This window comes from Macaca mulatta, chromosome 20 (genome assembly GCF_049350105.2).
Source record: "Macaca mulatta isolate MMU2019108-1 chromosome 20, T2T-MMU8v2.0, whole genome shotgun sequence".
Taxonomy (NCBI): domain Eukaryota; kingdom Metazoa; phylum Chordata; class Mammalia; order Primates; family Cercopithecidae; genus Macaca; species Macaca mulatta.
Window position 1 is genome coordinate 64,727,963 of NC_133425.1, and position 18,591 is coordinate 64,746,553.

Consider the following 18,591-nt stretch of genomic DNA (forward strand, 5'->3'; position numbering starts at 1 on the left):
TCTTTCCTGGCATTTTCACTGACACCAAAGGGCTCACCTCCCTCGCTGCCCAACCCCTTTCTTGCTCTTCTTCCACATGAGGGGCAGTCACTTAACAGGTATGGAGAAGAGTCTATACTGCAGAAGGGGCACAGTATTTTGAGGCCGTACATCCTAGAAGGTACTTCCTTTTTGGCTGGTGGTGCAGCAAGTAGCTCCCAAGTCAGATCCTTGAGAAGCCCTTGCTCTTAGGGGATGGGCTGAAGAGCTCTGGTCAATATGGTAAGAATAAGGAGCCCAATCTGCCAGAGATACTGAAGCAGCCTCCCAGGTCCCCTAGTTACTTTCCAGCCACAGAAAGCTCACAACAGGTGGCTGTGGTGGTGTCTTGCATTCTTCCCAAGCCCCCTTCTCTGCCGCCACCACCACAGGCTGCCTCCTGAGACTGAAGGTGGCTTTGACTGCTAGAGCCGCTTAGTGGAGAAAATCTCTGCAGATGAGATGACACAGTAGGGGGAGGTAGAGCTGGTGCTTGGGACAGTGATTGCAAGTGGTTAGCTCCTCTAAGCCTCAGGTTTACCAGCTCCAAAGGAACCGATGGCCAGGAATCTGAGCAGTGGGCACAGAAGCCATGGTAAGGAGGCCTCGTGGTCTCTGATGTCTGTCCTCCGGGCGTGCATCCTTAGGTGAGGAGGCCCAGCATCTCTATTCCCTTGCAGATCCTCAACAAGTACGACTCATGGATTTCCTTCCTGAGCAGCGTGCGGTACTGGATGGCCTTCAACGTGGAGCGGGCCTGCCAGTCCTACTTTGGCTGCGTGCAGTGTATTAGCGGGCCCTTGGGCATGTACCGCAACAGCCTCCTCCAGCAGTTCCTGGAGGACTGGTACCATCAGAAGTTCCTAGGCAGCAAGTGCAGCTTTGGGGATGACCGGCACCTCACCAACCGAGTCCTGAGCCTTGGCTACCGAACTAAGTATACTGCGCGCTCCAAGTGCCTCACAGAGACCCCCACTAAGTACCTCCGGTGGCTCAACCAGCAAACCCGCTGGAGCAAGTCTTACTTCCGGGAGTGGCTCTACAACTCTCTGTGGTTCCATAAGCACCACCTCTGGATGACCTACGAGTCAGTGGTCACAGGTTTCTTCCCCTTCTTCCTCATCGCCACGGTCATACAGCTTTTCTACCGGGGCCGCATCTGGAACATTCTCCTCTTCCTGCTGACGGTGCAGCTGGTGGGCATTATCAAGGCCACCTATGCCTGCTTCCTTCGGGGCAATGCAGAGATGATCTTCATGTCCCTCTACTCCCTCCTCTATATGTCCAGCCTTCTGCCGGCCAAGATCTTTGCCATTGCTACCATCAACAAGTCTGGCTGGGGCACCTCTGGCCGAAAAACCATTGTGGTGAACTTCATCGGCCTCATCCCTGTGTCCATCTGGGTGGCAGTTCTCCTGGGAGGGCTGGCCTACACAGCTTATTGCCAGGACCTGTTCAGTGAGACGGAGCTAGCCTTCCTTGTCTCTGGGGCTATCCTGTACGGCTGCTACTGGGTGGCCCTCCTCATGCTGTATCTGGCCATCATCGCCCGGCGATGTGGGAAGAAGCCAGAGCAGTATAGCTTGGCTTTTGCTGAGGTGTGACATGGCCCCCAAGCAGAGCGGGTAAAGTGCAATGGGTAAGGGAGGGAAGGGGAATGGAAGAGAAAAGACGGGGTGGGAGGGAGGAGGGAGTGCTGTGTTTGAGTCTCTTAATGGTCCAAAGGACAAATCTAAAATGCAAAGAATGGTGATGTAGTAATGGCCTGGCAGCTCTGTTTAGAGGGGGCAACACTGATCCCCCCAGGTGCAGGGCTGCAGGGGATTCTGTGTTTTCACATTGCCTGTCTGCTTGCATCTGCACATAGGCAGTAGTCTCCCCCTGGGCTCCAGAGGGCACTCAGAAGTGCGCTAAAGCAAGTAAGTCCCATTCAGTGGCAACTTGTGATAGGTACCTGAGTGATGGCCACCTGTGGAAAGAGGTTCTCCCAGCCCATGTGAACACAACCAGAGGTGGCAGGAGAATTTCTACTGAGCTAGCTGGGCCGGTTAGTGTATGTCACCCCCACCCCACCCCTAAGTAGTCATCAATGCAATAAGATTGCGCCTGAGATACAAGGCCCAGAAGCCTGATCCTTGGGCATCAGAAAACAGGGTCCAGGAATGGTGCTTTATGTGAGATATCCCACTCCACATCAACATTCCAGGGATGCGCCAAACCAGCAGGGAGTTAGCACTGAACTGCTTTTAAAAGTGTACGTTAAAAAGGAAAGTGCCAGGAGGAACAGAGAGATTGTGGTGGTGCTAAAGGAGGCCATAAGCTATACAGAGGCCTTGGGTGTTCCACCTGGAAATTGCTCAGACGTCTAGATGGCTTCTTAGCTTGTCTGTGATCTCTGCTGGGGAGATAAAAAGATTAAGCCCCAACATGTTCAGAAAAGAAGTGAAGTCTTGGGTATTTTAACCTGTATACTCCTGAATTCCTCTCAAATTCAGCTCTGATCTGAGGCTAAGACACACTCCTCACTTCACTTTCTCTGAAGGCATATTTTTTGAGGTATCACTGCAGTCACCTCTTCTACCCTCATCATCATGGGTAAGTTTTTCAAGGTGGCAACTGGGGTGGAGCCTGGGCTCTTATAGAACCCTCAGCAGGATGCAAGCGTGTTCTCAGCACATATGGGAACTATGAGGAGCCTCTGATCAAATTGGCTACAATCTTGGAGCTGCTTGGACAGATTTCTTGGCAGCCGGGTTAGCATGTGTGACTTTCAGGCTACTGTTCTTGACAATCATCTCTAATGGAAAGCTTTTCGGTGTTCCCAAAGTGAACTCTCAAATCCAAAATGGTTATCTTTGAGAACATCCATTCTCCTCAGTGGCTTCTCCAGGCAATTCTTACAGCCCAGTTGTGACAGTCACTGCATTTGCTCGCTTCTTTCCAGAAACCAAACTAGGAGATGAAACTGGTTCCTACATCCTAAGGTTGCTTTCTCTCTCATGCCTCCTGAGGCTGTTTTTGGCTGTTTTCCCTCTGCTGCTTTTGGGGAATGAGGGAAGCCATTTTCTAGTGACTTGCAATCCAGGCTGTTCTCGGTGTTGGAGTTTAAACCTGGGATCCTGACTAAGCCTTTGACTTAGGGGTTGCTGGCTTGCCCTCCAAATGTCCTTTCTCAGAGGCCAGCTAACCCGTGCAGAACCAGCACTGAGGTGGACAGCAGACGAGAGGGCAAGCCTCAAGTGTACCCAGGTGCTTCCTACAAAGACACAAGATGTGCTCTGAGCCACAGATGGGCAAACCCTGGTGCTTTCCTTCATCTCCTATGAACTCAAGGGTTTCCAGGTGTAGCTAACAGTTGCCACATCACACAGACCTTGAGTTTCTGGTAAGACTGCTGGTTGACATCAGACCCAACCCATGAAGGCTGGAAGGCAGGAGGCATTTGCTAAGGCAGCTGATCCAGGCAATCGTTCTGCTGGCCAAGAAGTAAACTATTTTGAGCATGAGAATGGAGGAAATCCGGTCAGCCAAGTGCAGAGTTCGGACTTCGCTAAGGGCTTTTCTTCAGCATTTACTTGAAGATTAATGTGGGATGTCAGGCTCTCCTGGCTGTCCTACCATCAGCTCTGCCTTGCACTGTGGTCATCAACTTTCCTCAAATCAAAAATAGGCAGGTACAGGTAGTGGGCTCACAACGTTTGACCTCGACTGGTTTTACTAAGTTATTTTGTACATTTTTCAGCAGCAAAACCAAACTGGGTCTTCAGCTTTATCCCCGTTTCTTGCAAGGGAAGAGCCTTTATACAATTGGACGCATTTTGGTTTTTCCTCATTGAGAATTCTAATCCTCTTTTGTATTGTTTCTACAATAATTTGTAAACATATTTATTTTTACCTGCTTTTTTTTTTTTAATTTTCAGGTCAAGTTTTTTATACTGCACTTATTTGTCAAAATAAAGATTCTCACATATGCTGGTTATCTCGGAACTACTACTTCTTTGTACTTAATGAAAGCTAGCTCTTTATTCCAGTTCCCAAAGGGGACTTAAAATACAAAGTTTAGTCAGGTGTGACTCAAGACCTGGACAAGGTCCATCCTGGTAACTACACCATGGGGGCTTAACTTTTAGTGTAGAGGGTCTTTGGTGAAATAACTGGCAGATGAATGGGCCCTTGCTAAGGCTAAAAACCAAAGCTTGCTTCCTCTTGAAGCATAAGCATTTTAACCAACATGATGTAAGACTGCAGCCAAGCTGAAACAATGAAAAGCAAACTTCCTTCCCTAAGAAACAGGTAACAAAACGCAGTGACCCCAGCAGCCCTCTCATCCCATTTATTAAAGAAACAGTAAGAAAAGATACAATGCAGGAAAACCACCAACCATCCTTGCACATCAGGCTGAACAAAGCACAGTGATTTCTTCCCTTCATCCCCCACCCCCACCCCAATTCGCATATTCCCATCCACATCAGTTTAAATTTTGAGGTTCTTTGATTGGGAGTACCAGTGAAGAGGGAGTTGGATGAGTAGAGGAGCCTTAAATCTGGCCACCTCTAAGTCCCAGGAGAAGGGAGCTGCAGGCCCAGTCAGTCAAGCAGAAACTGCATTCAGTAGGTCTTTGAAGTGGTTGTCCATCTCCCTGTTCTGTGTTCAAGCCCCCAGCGAATTGTATGGCAGTAGAGGATGACCAGGTCCAAGCTGCCCAGTTCAGAGCTACGGAAGCATGGTCCGTTCACCAACGCCACGTTTCTAGAGAGCAGTGAGCTGATTCTCCAATGGTGAGCAGGGGACTACATGTGAACTGGGACCTGCAGGCCAATGTATCCCTGAGGAAAAGTCCACAAGAACAATTCAAGAAACTAGTAAGAAACAATGGGCAGAAAGCTGTGGGACGAAAGCACAGCAGGCTTCTGGGAGGCTGGAGATCCTTTCTCTCAAGGCCAGGATTATTCCCACCTGCCACAGTTCACATGCCACAAATAACATCTCACCTTCAGTCAAGAAAAACGCAGAGGAAAAAGATGGCTCATTTGAACTTGAGCCCCAGCTATGTTCTTCAGACTGTAGCTCCACAACTACCCTTTTACCTAAGACAGCCCCTGCCGAGAACCACAGTGCCTAGAAACCAAGGTGGTCCTGGAGGGAAAACGGTGTTTAAGGGGGTAACATTCCATTTGGGTACATTGTAGCCATTGGACCCCCTGGTCTGGGGAAAGCAGCTGGGTTAGTGCCAGGGAGGCTCCCCACTCTAGGAAATGGGACGAAACTCTTGCCTGCAGGGCCATTCATCCTTGGAAAGGAAGCTGGGTTGAGACTGAGGGTCCCAGTTGGCCTTGCGAAAGGAGCCGGGTTGATACCCACAGGGCCAACTGGAGAAGGGCCCAAATGCCCAGCAGCTGGCCTGGGGAAAGTAACTTGACCAGGGCCTAATGGGCCAGTAGACCTTGGGAAGGTAGTTGGACTTGGACCCTGCAGGCCAGTGGCCCTTGGGAAGTTAGCTGGGTTGGGGCCAAGTGGCCCAGAGGCTCTTGGGAAAATGGTTGGATTTGAGCCCTGGAGGCCAGCAGACCTTTGGAAGGTAGCTGGGTTTGATGCCAATGTGCCAGAAGACTGAGAAAAGGCAGATGAACCTGCTCCCCTGGGAAAGGAATTGGCATTTACCCCCATGGGGCCACCTGGCCTTGAGAAATGAGCTGAATTAGGGCCTATGGGGCCAGGAGCCCTTGACATGGGAGATGGATTTGGCCCTGGAAGGCCAATTCCCCGAGAGCCAGGACCTGAGTTTGGGCCCATGGGCCCAGGTACTCTTGCCATGGAGGATGGGCTTGTGCCCATGTTTCCAGAAGCCTGTGAGAAAGAAGCTGAATTTGCTCCTAAAAGACCTGCTGCTCTTAGAATGGGGGCAAGATCGAGGCCTTGAGGTCCAGCCATTCTTAAGTTAAGACCAGATCCTGTGCCCAAGAGGCCACCTGCTCTGGCATCTAGATTAGGGCCCGGGCCCAGGCCACTTGGTCTTGGGTTGGGCCCAAGGCCTGGGCCTGGAAACACACCTGACCTGGGGGCAGGGTTTGTCCCTAAAAAGCCTGATCTCAGATTGGGGTTTGGTCCTGGGCCCAGGCCAACTGGCCTAGGATTGGGAGGACCATTCCCAGAGGTCAACAGAACACCTGCTCTCAGGTTAGGTCCAGATCCAGGGCCTATGGGACCACCACTTCTAGGGTCAGGACCTGCTCCTAGGAGACCACCTGCCCTTGGGTTGGACATAGGACCTGGTCCTGGGAGACCCCCTAACCTGGGGTTAGACAGAGGCCCTGGGCCTGGCAGAGCCCCTGTCCTAGGGTTTAGGGTGGGGCCTGGGCCTGGCCCCAAGAGGCCACCAGGCCTTGGGAAAGAAACTGCACCTGTGCCAGTGGGATTCATCCCTCTTGGAAAAGAAGCCATACTCGGGTCACGAGCACCAGCTGGGAAAGGTGCTGGATTTGAAGCCAATGAGCCTGACGAAGCTGGAAAAGGAGATGGGTTCCTTGGAAATGGGGCCAGATTTCCACCAAGAGAACCGGCCGCCATAAGGAAGGGATCCGAGTTCACACCCAATGGGTGGCCTGTGTTGAGAACAGGACCCCCCTGTGGTCCCAGGGAACTGTCGAGCCGTCCTCGAGGTGGCAGCGGAGCACGAGTCCAAGGAGTTGGCCGCTCTCTAGGGAAAATCCGAGGTTCTTTCATACTTTCTTGGGGACGTTGGTGATAATGGGCTTGGGGCGGGTTTTGAAAAGGATCTTGTCTTTGATGAGTGCTGTCACCAGGTACCGGGTGCCAATCTCGCGGCCAAGCTCATCACAGTCCTGATTCCCAGGAGTGTGTTTCACAAGGACTGCGAAAGGTTTCTCCAGGTGGATGATTTTCCCATACAGGATGTGATGGCCCACGATCAGCACAGGGGTTCCCTTCGGCAGAACAAGAACGAGATTCCTGAGGTTCGGGGCAAGGCCATGACACTCAGGTGCCTCCTAAAGCTGCTCCTGGCAGGCTCTGCTGGCACCTCCACTCCCTGGTTTGGCTCTGCCATTGTGGAGCAGCCACACTGGACCACCCACCCATGTGCCATTTTTACTTTCTAGCCCCACATAGGATAATTTCCACTTTCAGAAATGTGAGCTTTCCAGATTCCCCAAAATTAAATTTCCCTGCTACTGCAGAGGTAGGGGGAGAACAAGCAGAGAGCATCGCAGATTAGCTAGACCTTGAATAACAAACCTGAGGCAGTCCTCACTCTGGGTCCTGGGAGCACCACCTTGGTGTAGCTTGCTTTCCTGAGGCATTAGGCAGGGAAAGAAAAGCCCCCTCACCTCAGTGGTGTAATGTAGGTCTCCCAGGAGGTTTCCAGCTAATCCAGTGCTGTAGCGAGCCTCGATCTCCCCCTGTAGCTCCATCAGCACCCATTCTGCCAGGCCTCCAGCCCTCGCACTGCAAGCAAAGGGCTGGCGGTTACAATATTTTTGAGGGGTGAAGGATAAATAGTGTCCTCACACCACCATTCGAGGCCCAAAGGACCTCTTCGTTGGATCAAGTTCTTGGGAAACTGGGCAGTGGTAGGCACTGAACTAGAGATCAGAAGGCAAGGATTTGTGCAAGATGCACCTAAGGAACCTGATTCTTCCAGACACACGCCACACCTCTATAGCCCTCATCATTTCAAGCCAAATTTGAAAATCTCAAAATGTACTCACCTGGAAACAACAATTTGCACCATGAGCCTTCTGTCTTTAAAAAAGCAAGTGAAAACAAGCTGTACAGAAAAAAGAAAAAGAGATTTAGGATAATAATGACAACTAATGCAACCTCCACCTCCCGGGTTCAATAGATTCTCCTGCCTCAGCCTCCCGAGTAGCTGGGAATACAGGCACCTGCCACTATGGCCAGCTAAATTTTTGTATTTTTAGTAGAGATGGGGTTTCACCATGTTGGCCAGGCTGGTCTCGAACTCCTGACCTTGTGATTCACCCGCCTTGGCCTCCCAAAGTGCTGGGATTACAGGCGTCAGCCACCATGCCTGGCCAACAACTAATATTACTTACTGTGTGCTAAGTAATTTTCTAAGTGCTTTAGACACATTTTATCTTGTTCCTCTAACGATGCTGTAAGTGGGAAGTGTTCTTTTACCAATATGGTACATATAAGGTTGCTTAAGATCACCAATGGTCAACTGTATGTGCAAAAGTAATCAAGATCACATAGCTACTAAAGCAATGATAATATGAACCTAAGACTTAACACTGCAAAGACCATACTCTTGCTCACTATGCTAACGTGCCTTTCTCAAGGATTTTTTTTTCTTTTTTTTTTTGAGACCAAGTCTCGCTTTGTCACCAGATCTGGAGTGCAGTGGCGCAATCTCGGCTCACTACAAACTCTGCTTCCCAGATTCAAGCATTCCTCCTGCCTCAGCCTCCCGAGTAGCTGGGATTACAGGCACCCGCCACCACACCCAGCTAATTTTTTTTTTTTTTGAGAGGGAGTCTCGCTCTGTCACCCAGGCTGGAGTGCAGTGGCGTGATCTCAGGTCACTGCAACCTCCACCTCCCGGGTTCAAGCGATTCTCGTGCTTCAGCCTCCCGAGCAGCTGGGATTAAGGTATACAACCCCCATGCCTGGCTAATTATTTTTAGTAGAGATGGGGTTTCACCATGTTGGCCAGGCTGGTCTCAAACTCCTGACCTCAGGTGATCCACCCACTTTGGTCTCCCAGTGTTAGGATTACAGGTGTGAACCACCACACCTCATTTTTGTATTTTTAGTAGAGATGGGGTTTCACCATCTTAGCCAGGCTGGTCTCAAACTCCTGACCTCAGGTGATCCACCCACCTCAGCCTCCCAAAGTGCTGGGATTACAGGTGTAAGCCACCACACCCAGCCTTGATCTCCTGACTGCACGATCCACCCGCTTTGGCCTCTTAAAAGTGCTGGGATTATAGGCTTCAGCCACCGCGCCCGACCTCTTTTCTTCTTCTTTTGAGACAGGGTCTCACTCTATTGCTCAGGATGGAGAGCAGTGGCAAGATCACAGCTCACTGAAGCCTTTACTTCCTGGGCTTAAGTGATCCTCCTACCTCAGCTTCTCAAAGTGTTCGGATTACAGGTATGAGCCACTGTACCCAGCCTAGGGTAGTCTATTTCCTACTCTGCATGTTTCTTTAAAAAGCCTATAGAGTTTCTTAAGATTTTACTTTTTTCTTTGGTAATGATACAAGCTTCAAGTCTACCTCCTTGGTTTTCAAGGTTCAAGGGGTCTCTCTTTAAAAATAAAGCCAAGGGGGCCAGGTGCAGTGTCTCAGGCCTGTAATCTCAGCACTTTGGGAGGCTGAGGCAGTTGGGTCACTTGCTGTCAGGAGTTTGAGACCAGCCTGGCCAACATGGTGAAACCCCGTCTCTACCAAAAATACAAAAATTAGCCGGGTGTGGCGGCAGGTGCCCATAATCCCAACTATTCGGCAGGTTGAGGTAAGAGAATCGCTTGAACTCTGAAAGGCAAAGGTTACAGTGAGCCAAGATTGCTCCACTGCACTCTACCCTGGGCAACAGAGTGAGACTGTCTCAAAAAATAAATAAAGCCAAGGGAACTGAAAAAGTCCTCCAAACATCTTTAGCGAATGGTAAGCTGACTTCTGATGTGATTCTTATCAAAAGCGTTGACCACCTTTCACTTAGATATGAAAATATCCTGATACTTAGATAACCGACTTTGGCTGGGAGCAGTAGCTCACGCCTGCAATCCCAGCACTTTGGGAGGCTGAGGTGAGCGGATCACCTGAGAACAGGAGTTTCAGACCAGCCTGGTCAACATGGTGAAATCCTGTCTCTACCAAAAACACAAAAAATTAGCTGGGTGTGGTGGCGCATGCCTGCAGTCCCACCTACTTGGGAGGCTGAGGCATGAGAATCACTAGAACCTGGGAGATGGAGGTTGCAGTGAGCTGAGATCACACCACTGCACTCCAGCCTGGGCAAGAGAGCAATTGTCTCAAAGAAAAAAAATGTATATATATGCTTTCATTATATACAACAGCAGCACCACCTGGTGGCAAATTTGGAGTACTTTACAAGAACTGAACATTTTTGCCTAAAGACAATTGGCTTCACTTTCTGCGAAGGATAGATTCATCGGGGGTTGATGGGAGAGGGGACAAAACTACAGCTTCTGGCTAAGTACTGTCAATGTATATATGGAGTTTAGTGGAAGGTTATTAGTTCAATGTTTACCAACTGTAGTATGGAAAGTTAATAGGTATTAAAATTGTGCTCAAGCTTAGCAAACACCCAATTAAAATGTTAAGCAGATTTTTTTTCTTTTTGAGATGGAGTCTCACTCTGTCGCCCAGGCTACAGTGCAGTGGCATGATCTTGGCTCACCACAACCTCCACCTTCTAGGTTCAAGTGATTCTTCTGCCTCAGCCTCCTGAGTACCTGGGATTACAGGCACGCGCCACCATGCCAGGCTAATTTCTGTATTTTTAGTAGAGACGGAGTTTTGCCATGTCGGCCAGGCTGGTCTCGAACTTCTGACCTGAGGTGATCCAGCCGCCTCAGCCTCCCAAAGTACTGGGATTGCAGGAGCAAGCCACCGTGCCCAGCAGATTTCTTTAAGAGACGGGGGTCTTACTATGTTGCCCAGGTTGGTTCCAAACTCCTAAGCTCCAGGGATCCTCCCACCTCAGCCTCCCAAAGTGTTGGGATTACAGGCGTGAGACACTGTGCAAGCTTGAGATTTCTTTACTAGTATGTTAATCTTCCTTTTGGATCTCCAGCCTTATAGCATGACTCTACTCCTAGAGCACCAAACACTGGCAGCAACATGAAATTGGTCAACTCACTAGACTTTTTTTGAGAGGAAGTTTCACTCCTGTTGCCCAGGCTGGAGCGCAATGGCATGATGTCAGCTCACCACCACCTCCACCTCCTGGGTTCAAGCAATTTTCATGCCTCAGCCTCCTGAGCAGCTGGGATTATAGGCATGTGCCACCATGCCTGGCTAATTTTGTATTTTTAATAGAGACAGGGTTACTCCATGTTGGTCAGGCTGGTCTCAAACTCCTGACCTCAGGTGATCCACCCGCCTTGCCCTCCAAAAGTGCTGGGATTACAGGTGTGAGCCACTGCGCCCGGCCAACTCACTAGACTTTTTAAATTCAAATATAAGTAGCAGCTAACATGTTTTGAATTTTTACTGTGGAATTTTTACTGTGCACATATATTGGTGGTTTCTCATTCAACCATCATAACAAGTCTATGATATAGGTATTTATTCCTATTTTGGAGATGAGGCTACTGAGGCATACAGAGATTAAGTCACTTGCTTATATGTTGGACACACACAGCTGCTATGTGATAGAGTAGAAATCTGTGCCATGTCTATCTACACTCATAATCACTACACAACTCTGCCTTCCCAAAGGAAAAGAAAGTATTAATGAGAACAAAAAGGAATCAAGGCATCAGGCAGGCATCAAGCACACGCAAGAGCTGGTCAGAAGGTCAATATAGATTCAGGAGAGCATCCTTGAATTGAGTCAGACCTTCTGCACCAGCACAGGTTGTGGGACCACTGGAAAAGGGGTAATACACAAGCTCAGAACCCAAACATTTCCCAAAGAGGCCCCACCACTACTGTCAACAGAACTAAAAGCACTTTTAAAATCCTTTTATAAGGTTTCTTGAAGAAGGATAAAGTTTAAAATCAGAAGGCCTAAATTCAGCTCTCCTGCCTGTAAGTGTGGAGCTCTTTATGACTATGACACCTAGATTATGTCCTATTAAACTACTGCAAAGACCAAATATAACACATGCTAAGGTGGTTTAAAGACTCCAAGCTCTACTGAGACGGGCTGTTTTTTTAAGACAGTGAGATAAGATAATCAGCCTTTTGATCCATCATTTTGACTATAACTTAAGGAATGGTGTATTTTAGCCACAAATCAAAAAAGGCTCAATAATGCAGACAGAGAGAGAAGGGTTCTTGCAAATGTGCTTTTGATGATGATGGAGTATTATTTTCCTGGATGGGTACAAGTGACAGTAAAACACAGGTGGTTTTAGAAAAGCGATAAGGTGTTCACATAGGTACACAGTATATTCCAGGAAGATCAAGGCGGGGAAGGAGACAGAGCCTACTGACAACCAAAATCAATCGTCAAGCACTGTGACCATGTGCTTGAGAAAAATGCAGAAATATTTTCAGTGCATTCTCCATTTCCTGGACAGTCTCCTGTTAGAAGAGGAATTCACAACAACGGTGTGGAAAACCACTGTTGCTGGGATGGCACAGCTGTTACTTGCATACCAATCCCCCGTGCCTCAGTAAGACTGCACACCTTTATACACTGATGTAGGAGGTTCTGCCTGTGTACTTCTATGGCATTACCAGACATCCAGCAATGCTCCTGCAAATAGTTCTGTGGCCCAAAGGCCTCAGCATCTTAGCGCCATACTCAGTCAGGCTGGTAAAAACTTGTCTTATCCTAGAACTACTGGGATGCTGCAGATGTATGTAGAAATGAAGTTCGAGCCCAGCTTCTAAGAGTTTAGTTCACAAGAACTCACGGACTGCTCTGGCTACAGTTAGGTAATTTATACACACATGGGCGTATTTACTAGTCAGGAATGTAGTACATTGACTAGTATTTGTAATACTAGTATTTACTAGTCAGGAATGTAGTATTTACTGGTCACGAATGTACTAGTCAGGAATGTAGAGGAATTTTAAAATTCATTAAATTTTATGAATTTTAAAATTCTACTTTAGCACTTTAAAATATCCTGTAACACCTGAATTCCATGATTTCTTTTCTTGCTCCTTCAGATTCTACTCTACGCAACTGTTTGTAGGGCATAGTAGGTAGGGATACCTGAGTACCTCCCTGAGCACACACCTGATGGAGGTGGCAAGGAGCATGTACTTCATTCAGTGTGGAACTGATTAAACAGCATGAGGCTGGGTGCGGTGGCTCATGCCTATGATCCCAGCACTTTGGGAGGCTGAAGCGGGCGGATCACCGGAGGTCAGGAATTTGACGCCAACATGGTGAAACCCCATCTCTACTAAAAATACAAAAATTAGCCAGGCGTGGCAGTGGGCGCCTGTAGTCCCAGCTACTCAGGAGGCTGAGACAGGAAAATTGCTTGAACCTGGGAGGCGGAGGTTGCACTGAGCCAAGATCGCGCCACTGCACTCCAGCCTGGGCAACAAAGAGAGAAACTCCGTCTCAAAAAAAAAAAAAAAAAAAGCATATGAGAACATGCAACCCAGTGTGCCCCCATCCCCTTGAGAGTAGACAGAGTAGGAAAAAGAGGTGGGGAAGAAGTATAATACAAATAAATCCCTATTAGAAATAACAAGCATAACAATGGAAATTATCTGTATAAGAGTATGTCTGTCTTCAGTCTCAATTCATTCCAGCAACACCGAAACAACTAAAGCAATTTCTAGTTGTTTGTTCTAAGATGTGGCTTGTTTAGAAATTGCAGCTCTATCAAGAGCATCTGAAGGCACAGTTTGATGAATACACTATACATAATGTCAAGAAACTAAAAGGGAGTCAGTGGAAGAACTCTCCCAGTAACTTTTTTTTTCTTTTTTTTTGTGACACAGAATCTCCCTCTGTTGCCCAGGTTGGAGTGCAGTTGCTTGATCTCAGCTCCTTGCAACCTCTGCCTCCCAGGTTCAAGTGATTCTCCTGCCTCAGCCTCCCAAGTAGCTGAGACTACGGGTGCCCGCCACCACACCCAGCTTATTTTTGTATTTTTAGTAGAGACAGGGTTTCACCATGTTGGCCAGGCTGGTCTTGAACTCCTGACCTCAAGTGATCTGCCCACCTCGGCCTCCCAAAGTGTTGGGATTACAGGTGTGAGCCACCATGCCCGGTCAACTTTCTCTCTTTTTTTGAGATAGAGCCTCACTCTGTCACCCAAGCAGGAGTGTAGTGGCACGATCTTGGCTCACTGCAACCTCTGCTGCCCAGGTTCAAGCGATACTCTTGCCTCAGCCTCCCGGGTAGCTGGGATTACAGGCACCTGTCACCACGCCCTGCTAATTTTTGTATTTCTAGTAGAGATGGGGTTTCACCATAAAGGTCAGAAGGGTCTTGAACTCCCGACCTCATGATCCAGCCGCCTCGGCCTCCCAAAGTGCTGGGATTACAGGCGTTAGCCACTGCGCCCAGCCAACTCTCTCTTAAGAGCAGAGTTCAACCCCAGATTTGGCTAGGACTGACATTAAGTCCTAACCTGTCTTTCGTTAAGAACAGTAATTCCAGGTTGACAAGGTTAACTGCAGAGCCGGGGAGAGACTTCTGTGATATCACTTTTCAAAAAGATTTACATTCATTATATTACAGTGTGGTATCAGTCTCACAGGCCACAACTCATGTGTAGCCTTGAAGAGATAAAAAGGTATAAAGAAAACCAACTCTCCCTGCAATAAATTATATATCCTGTCCCCATTCTCATGAAGGGGGAAAGTTTTCTTCTTGATCTTTACGGGCCTTCACACAGCTAAATGAACTAAACAATACATAAATTCTGTATTCCTGTTAGTCAAATGACTTTATCTCAGTAAAGGAAACTTTTTTCCCCTTAAAAAGGCACCAGCATTCAAAGAATCAATCCAGACCCACAATGGGAATCCTACCCCAAACCAAAAAGCTTTGGCTGTCATCAGACCATTCTGGGATATACCTTATTTAACCAGCATTTGGCTTCTCTCTTTTGAAGTTAGTAACTACTATTACAAAAAACCTGCCGGGCGCGGTGGCTCATGCCTATAATCCCAGCACTTTGGGAGTCCGAAATCAGCCCGACCAATATGGTGAAACCCCATCTCTACGAAAAATACAAAAATTAGTCAGGCGTGGTGGCATGCACCTGTAATCCCAGCTACTCAGGAGGCTGAAGCAGAAGAATCACTTAAACCCGGGAGGCGGCAGTTACAGTGAGCCGAGACCGCGCCACTGCACTCCAGCCTGGGCGACAAAGCAAGATTCCATCTCAAAAAACAAACTAAAACAAAACAAAAAAAACTGGTAAATCAAAGCACCACCACGATTTCTTAAGAAAAGTCCAGGCAGAGGCTGGGTGCGGTGGCTCACGCCTGTAATCCCAGCACTCTGGGAGGCCGAGGTGGGTGGATCACGAGGTCAGGAGATCGAGACCATCCTGGCTAACACAGTGAAACCCTGTCTCCACTAAAAATACAAAAAATTAGCCACACGTGGTGGCAGGTGCCTATAGTCCCAGCTACTCGGGAGGATGAGGCAGGAGAATGGCGCGAACCCAGGAGGTGGCGGCTGCAGTAAGCCAATATCATGCCACTGCACTCCAGCCTGGGCAACACAGGCTCCGTCTCAAAAAAAAAAAAAAAAAAAGAAATAAAAGTCCAGGCAGAACATTATTTTTATAATACAAAAAGCTTCATTTCTCATATAGCTAGCTTTGTTCAAACACTTATCTAGATCCTCTTATTTCACCCTAACACCCTATGATTCTTAGCATGGTCTTCTCACTCCCATTTCATAAATGAGGAAACAGGCTTAGAGAAGCTAAATGTTAACTGGTCACACAGCTACTTAGGTGGAGAGCTGGGATATGAACCCTAACCCCTCCACAATCTTGCCCCTCTTGCAGTTCTCACATAGTCCCCTCTTGTAAAGCACCTCTGTGTGAGAACTTCCCTTACTTTACAAATATTAGCCTCCTTCTCACAGCATCTCTTACAAAATGGCAAATAAGTAACCTATGGAAAGAGGCTGCAACTAGCCACCCAAGTAACTATTGTATCTGTGGGGCAGGCAGTTAAAAACAAACAAGAAGCTTGCTTTTTATCATAGCCAATTGAGATGTTTCAGTTTTTGAAACTTTTAGAAAATACTCAATGCCACCTCTAGAACACAAAGCTTTACCCTACACCTCTGCTCCCGAGTGTGAAAGTAAGTGAATAGAGGACATTCTTTGTCAAGTATTCATTTTAATCTTCCACAAAATTTAATTCTTATCCTCTGGTCTCTGAATTGTTAAATATTAAATTATTAAGATTACTGTCTTACAGAGAACAGAACAGCCTGAGCAATGATCCTCAAAATCCTTCAAAATAAAATGTGGCAGAAGAAAGTGTGTACCCAATTAAACCGAACATATGGCTTAGAGCAAAAAAAGAGGCTTTGACTCAATGATTTAACCTCAATACAAATAACTAAATTTTAATAAAGCTAAACAATATTTTAGAAATTGTTTCATTTTGTACTTTTTAAGACAGGAAACCAAGACTTTAAATTCTCAACCCTTAAACATTCTTTTCTAAACTGGGGTGAAATCACTTAATTCTTTGAGTGTAAATATTCACAATTTTGTATTTTTTGCTAAGCCAACAGTTGGCATTTATTGAGCTTTTGTTTTTTGATCCCAGGGTGGATACTTTGTTTAGGGATATAGTGAAGCATTCACTTGTCATACAGACCTGGATTCTGTGATTTTGTCACCTATCCCGTATGTGACAGTGGGTAGTTTAACCTCACAGGTTTTCCTAACAACAAATTGAGCACAAACGCCTATTTCGAAAGGCTGTTGCAAGAACAAGTAATGAATGTAAAGCTTTTAGCACATTGTCTAACACACGGTAAACCTTCAGGGTCAAGCTATTGATTTCCCAGAGGAAGGTGGCATTTTCTTAGTATTCATCCAATAGAATGTCTTAATACTACTGTATTAGCATATTAATGTTTATAATGGACTAAAGCATTCTACGAAAGCAGCAGGTCATCAGAATAAAATCAAGTCTTCATAACAGCAGAAGAATTCAAACACGGCAGTTGTGGTTCACCAAACTGCTTCAGGGATTAAGTTCTGGAAGGTAATTTCTCTAATACATATGTGCCTTTCCACCAAGTGAACAACTCTGAACGTTTTACATACAACTGAACACAGATGATTTTTATTTGTAGTGTTATCGTGGTTTTGCGACTGAAGGGGACAGGTCTATACTTTTGAAGGGGATCTTGTCTCTTGAAAGGCTTATGTCACTAAGTCTAAAATCCTGTTTCCAAATGAGAAGCTTGCTCCCCTCCAAAAGGGGGCTTATGGAGGGTTGGTGGAATTGAATGCTTCCAAACTTTACATTAGTGAAGAGTGTGTTCAAAAACTTATGTGGATGCTATGCATACACGTGATACTTCCCATCACATTTTAGGATTCCCACGTTGGAGGGAATCAATTACTGGTATTTGTAGCAATGGGTGGAAAAGATGGCTTCAGTCGATCTGAGTTACTGCAGTTTTCTCCATCTTCTGCTACTCTGCAGCCCCATCTTAGCCTGTCCTCCTCTTAATGCTACGGACCCTTGTATTCCCCCAAACCCTTTCCTTTCCAGCCCGGCGTGGAGTCTCCCTCTATCCTCTTCCTCCCACCCACCCCCATCTTCTCCACCCACTCCCTCTCGGCCCCCTCCCACCCTTTCTGCTAGAGCTACAAACACTTCCTATTTCTAGTCCCACCCACTTTCTGGGACTTCTCAATCCGCTTCCCCCCTCTTCTCCACCCCCCTCTAAATTACAAGCTGTTTTAACCCCTTTTCCTGCCTCCCAGGGAAACTATTCTTTAAACCGCCTTCCTCCACACCACCCACCGGAGTGGTCTTCCAAACCGTTCACCCTCCTCCCAAAGATTACTCTTTAAACGTCCTTTCTCTACCACCCTCGTTCTCCAAATTGTTCCCGGTTCTCAAGTACTCCGCCCCTCCAGGACCCCATCCCACTCATCTCTACGGCTTCCCATCCACAAAAGAACCTGGAATGACTCTCCAACCACCTTCCCAATTACCTCTCCCAGAAGCCTCCCTACTCCACGATTACAAATGTTCCCTGGAACAAAACCTCACGGTCCTTCCCCCCACCCCGAACTCCCCTTTCTGCTATTCCCGCTACTTCCTAGGTTCCAGTTCTACTCCGCTCCCGCAAGCATAGCGGGCTGGGCTCCCTCCCAACCCCGGGAAGAACCCCTTCCCGCACGTACCTCGAGGTTCCGGCCCGCGCCGCCCCCTTCTCCGTCCTCCGCCCGCGCTCGGCCACCCTTTCCGCCCTTCTCACGCTCCTCCCCGCTCGCTCCCTTCCTTCCCTCCGCCTCCCGTCTCCACACCGCTCCCTTCCCCCAAACTCCCGGCCCTCCCACCCCGGGGGCCCCTCCGGGCTCGCCCCCATCTCCGCACCGCCCTCCCGCCACCCTCCCCCTTCCCAGCCACCCCTCCCCCGCCCGAGCTCCCCGCCCCTCGGCTCGCCATTCTTCTCTCCGAGCCGCGCGCCCCGCCCGACCCCGGCTCCCTAGCTTCCCGCTCCCTCGCGCCCTCGCCCCCATCCCCGGCTCGGCCCTCGCTCCCCGCGGCCTCCCATGCCCCCCGCCCGCGGCCTGACCTGCAATGGCGGCCGCCGAGCGCGGCGCCGCGCGGCCAACGGGCGACAACCGAACCTCCCGCCGCCGTCGCCGCCGCCGCGAGCACTGCCTGCGCACTTCCGACTATGCGCCAGGAGCACTTCCGG

At 48.3% G+C, this 18,591-nt stretch overlaps 3 protein-coding genes and 1 long non-coding RNA gene across 13 annotated transcripts in view; 2 read left to right on the top strand and 2 right to left on the bottom strand.

Moving 5' to 3' along the window:
- Positions 1-6,964, top strand: part of HAS3 (hyaluronan synthase 3) — a 34,055-nt gene extending 27,091 nt beyond the window's left edge. For 7 of the 9 annotated variants that reach the window (XM_028840467.2, XM_077983685.1, XM_077983684.1 and 4 more), the window contains one exon: positions 699-3,997. In XM_028840467.2, coding sequence (XP_028696300.1) covers positions 699-1,622 — 924 coding nt within the window. In that variant the 3' untranslated portion in view covers positions 1,623-3,997. 9 annotated transcript variants of the gene reach the window in all.
- Positions 4,336-18,574, bottom strand: CHTF8 (chromosome transmission fidelity factor 8). Its single transcript, NM_001378398.1, has 4 exons — positions 18,466-18,574; positions 7,746-7,804; positions 7,365-7,482; positions 4,336-6,962 (listed from the first exon to the last, which is right to left on the bottom strand). Exons 2-4 carry the CDS (start codon positions 7,766-7,768, stop codon positions 6,738-6,740), a joined length of 366 nt encoding a protein of 121 aa, NP_001365327.1. The 5' UTR covers positions 7,769-7,804; positions 18,466-18,574; the 3' UTR covers positions 4,336-6,737.
- DERPC (DERPC proline and glycine rich nuclear protein) lies at positions 4,336-18,574 on the bottom strand. Of its 2 annotated transcripts, NM_001378396.1 has the most exons (4): positions 18,466-18,574; positions 7,746-7,804; positions 7,365-7,482; positions 4,336-6,962 (listed from the first exon to the last, which is right to left on the bottom strand). In NM_001378396.1, the coding sequence occupies exon 4, from the start codon at positions 6,739-6,741 to the stop codon at positions 5,173-5,175; it is 1,569 nt and encodes a 522-aa protein (NP_001365325.1). In that variant the 5' UTR covers positions 6,742-6,962; positions 7,365-7,482; positions 7,746-7,804; positions 18,466-18,574; the 3' UTR covers positions 4,336-5,172. The 2 variants fall into 2 exon arrangements, with proteins under 2 accessions (NP_001365325.1, NP_001365326.1); NM_001378397.1 differs by lacking the exon at positions 7,365-7,482.
- Positions 8,503-16,524, top strand: LOC144337669 (uncharacterized). The gene is made up of 3 exons (XR_013411081.1): positions 8,503-8,909; positions 13,915-13,989; positions 16,394-16,524. It is a non-coding gene; the product is annotated as an uncharacterized LOC144337669 (long non-coding RNA).
- Positions 18,575-18,591: the final 17 nt, after the last annotated feature.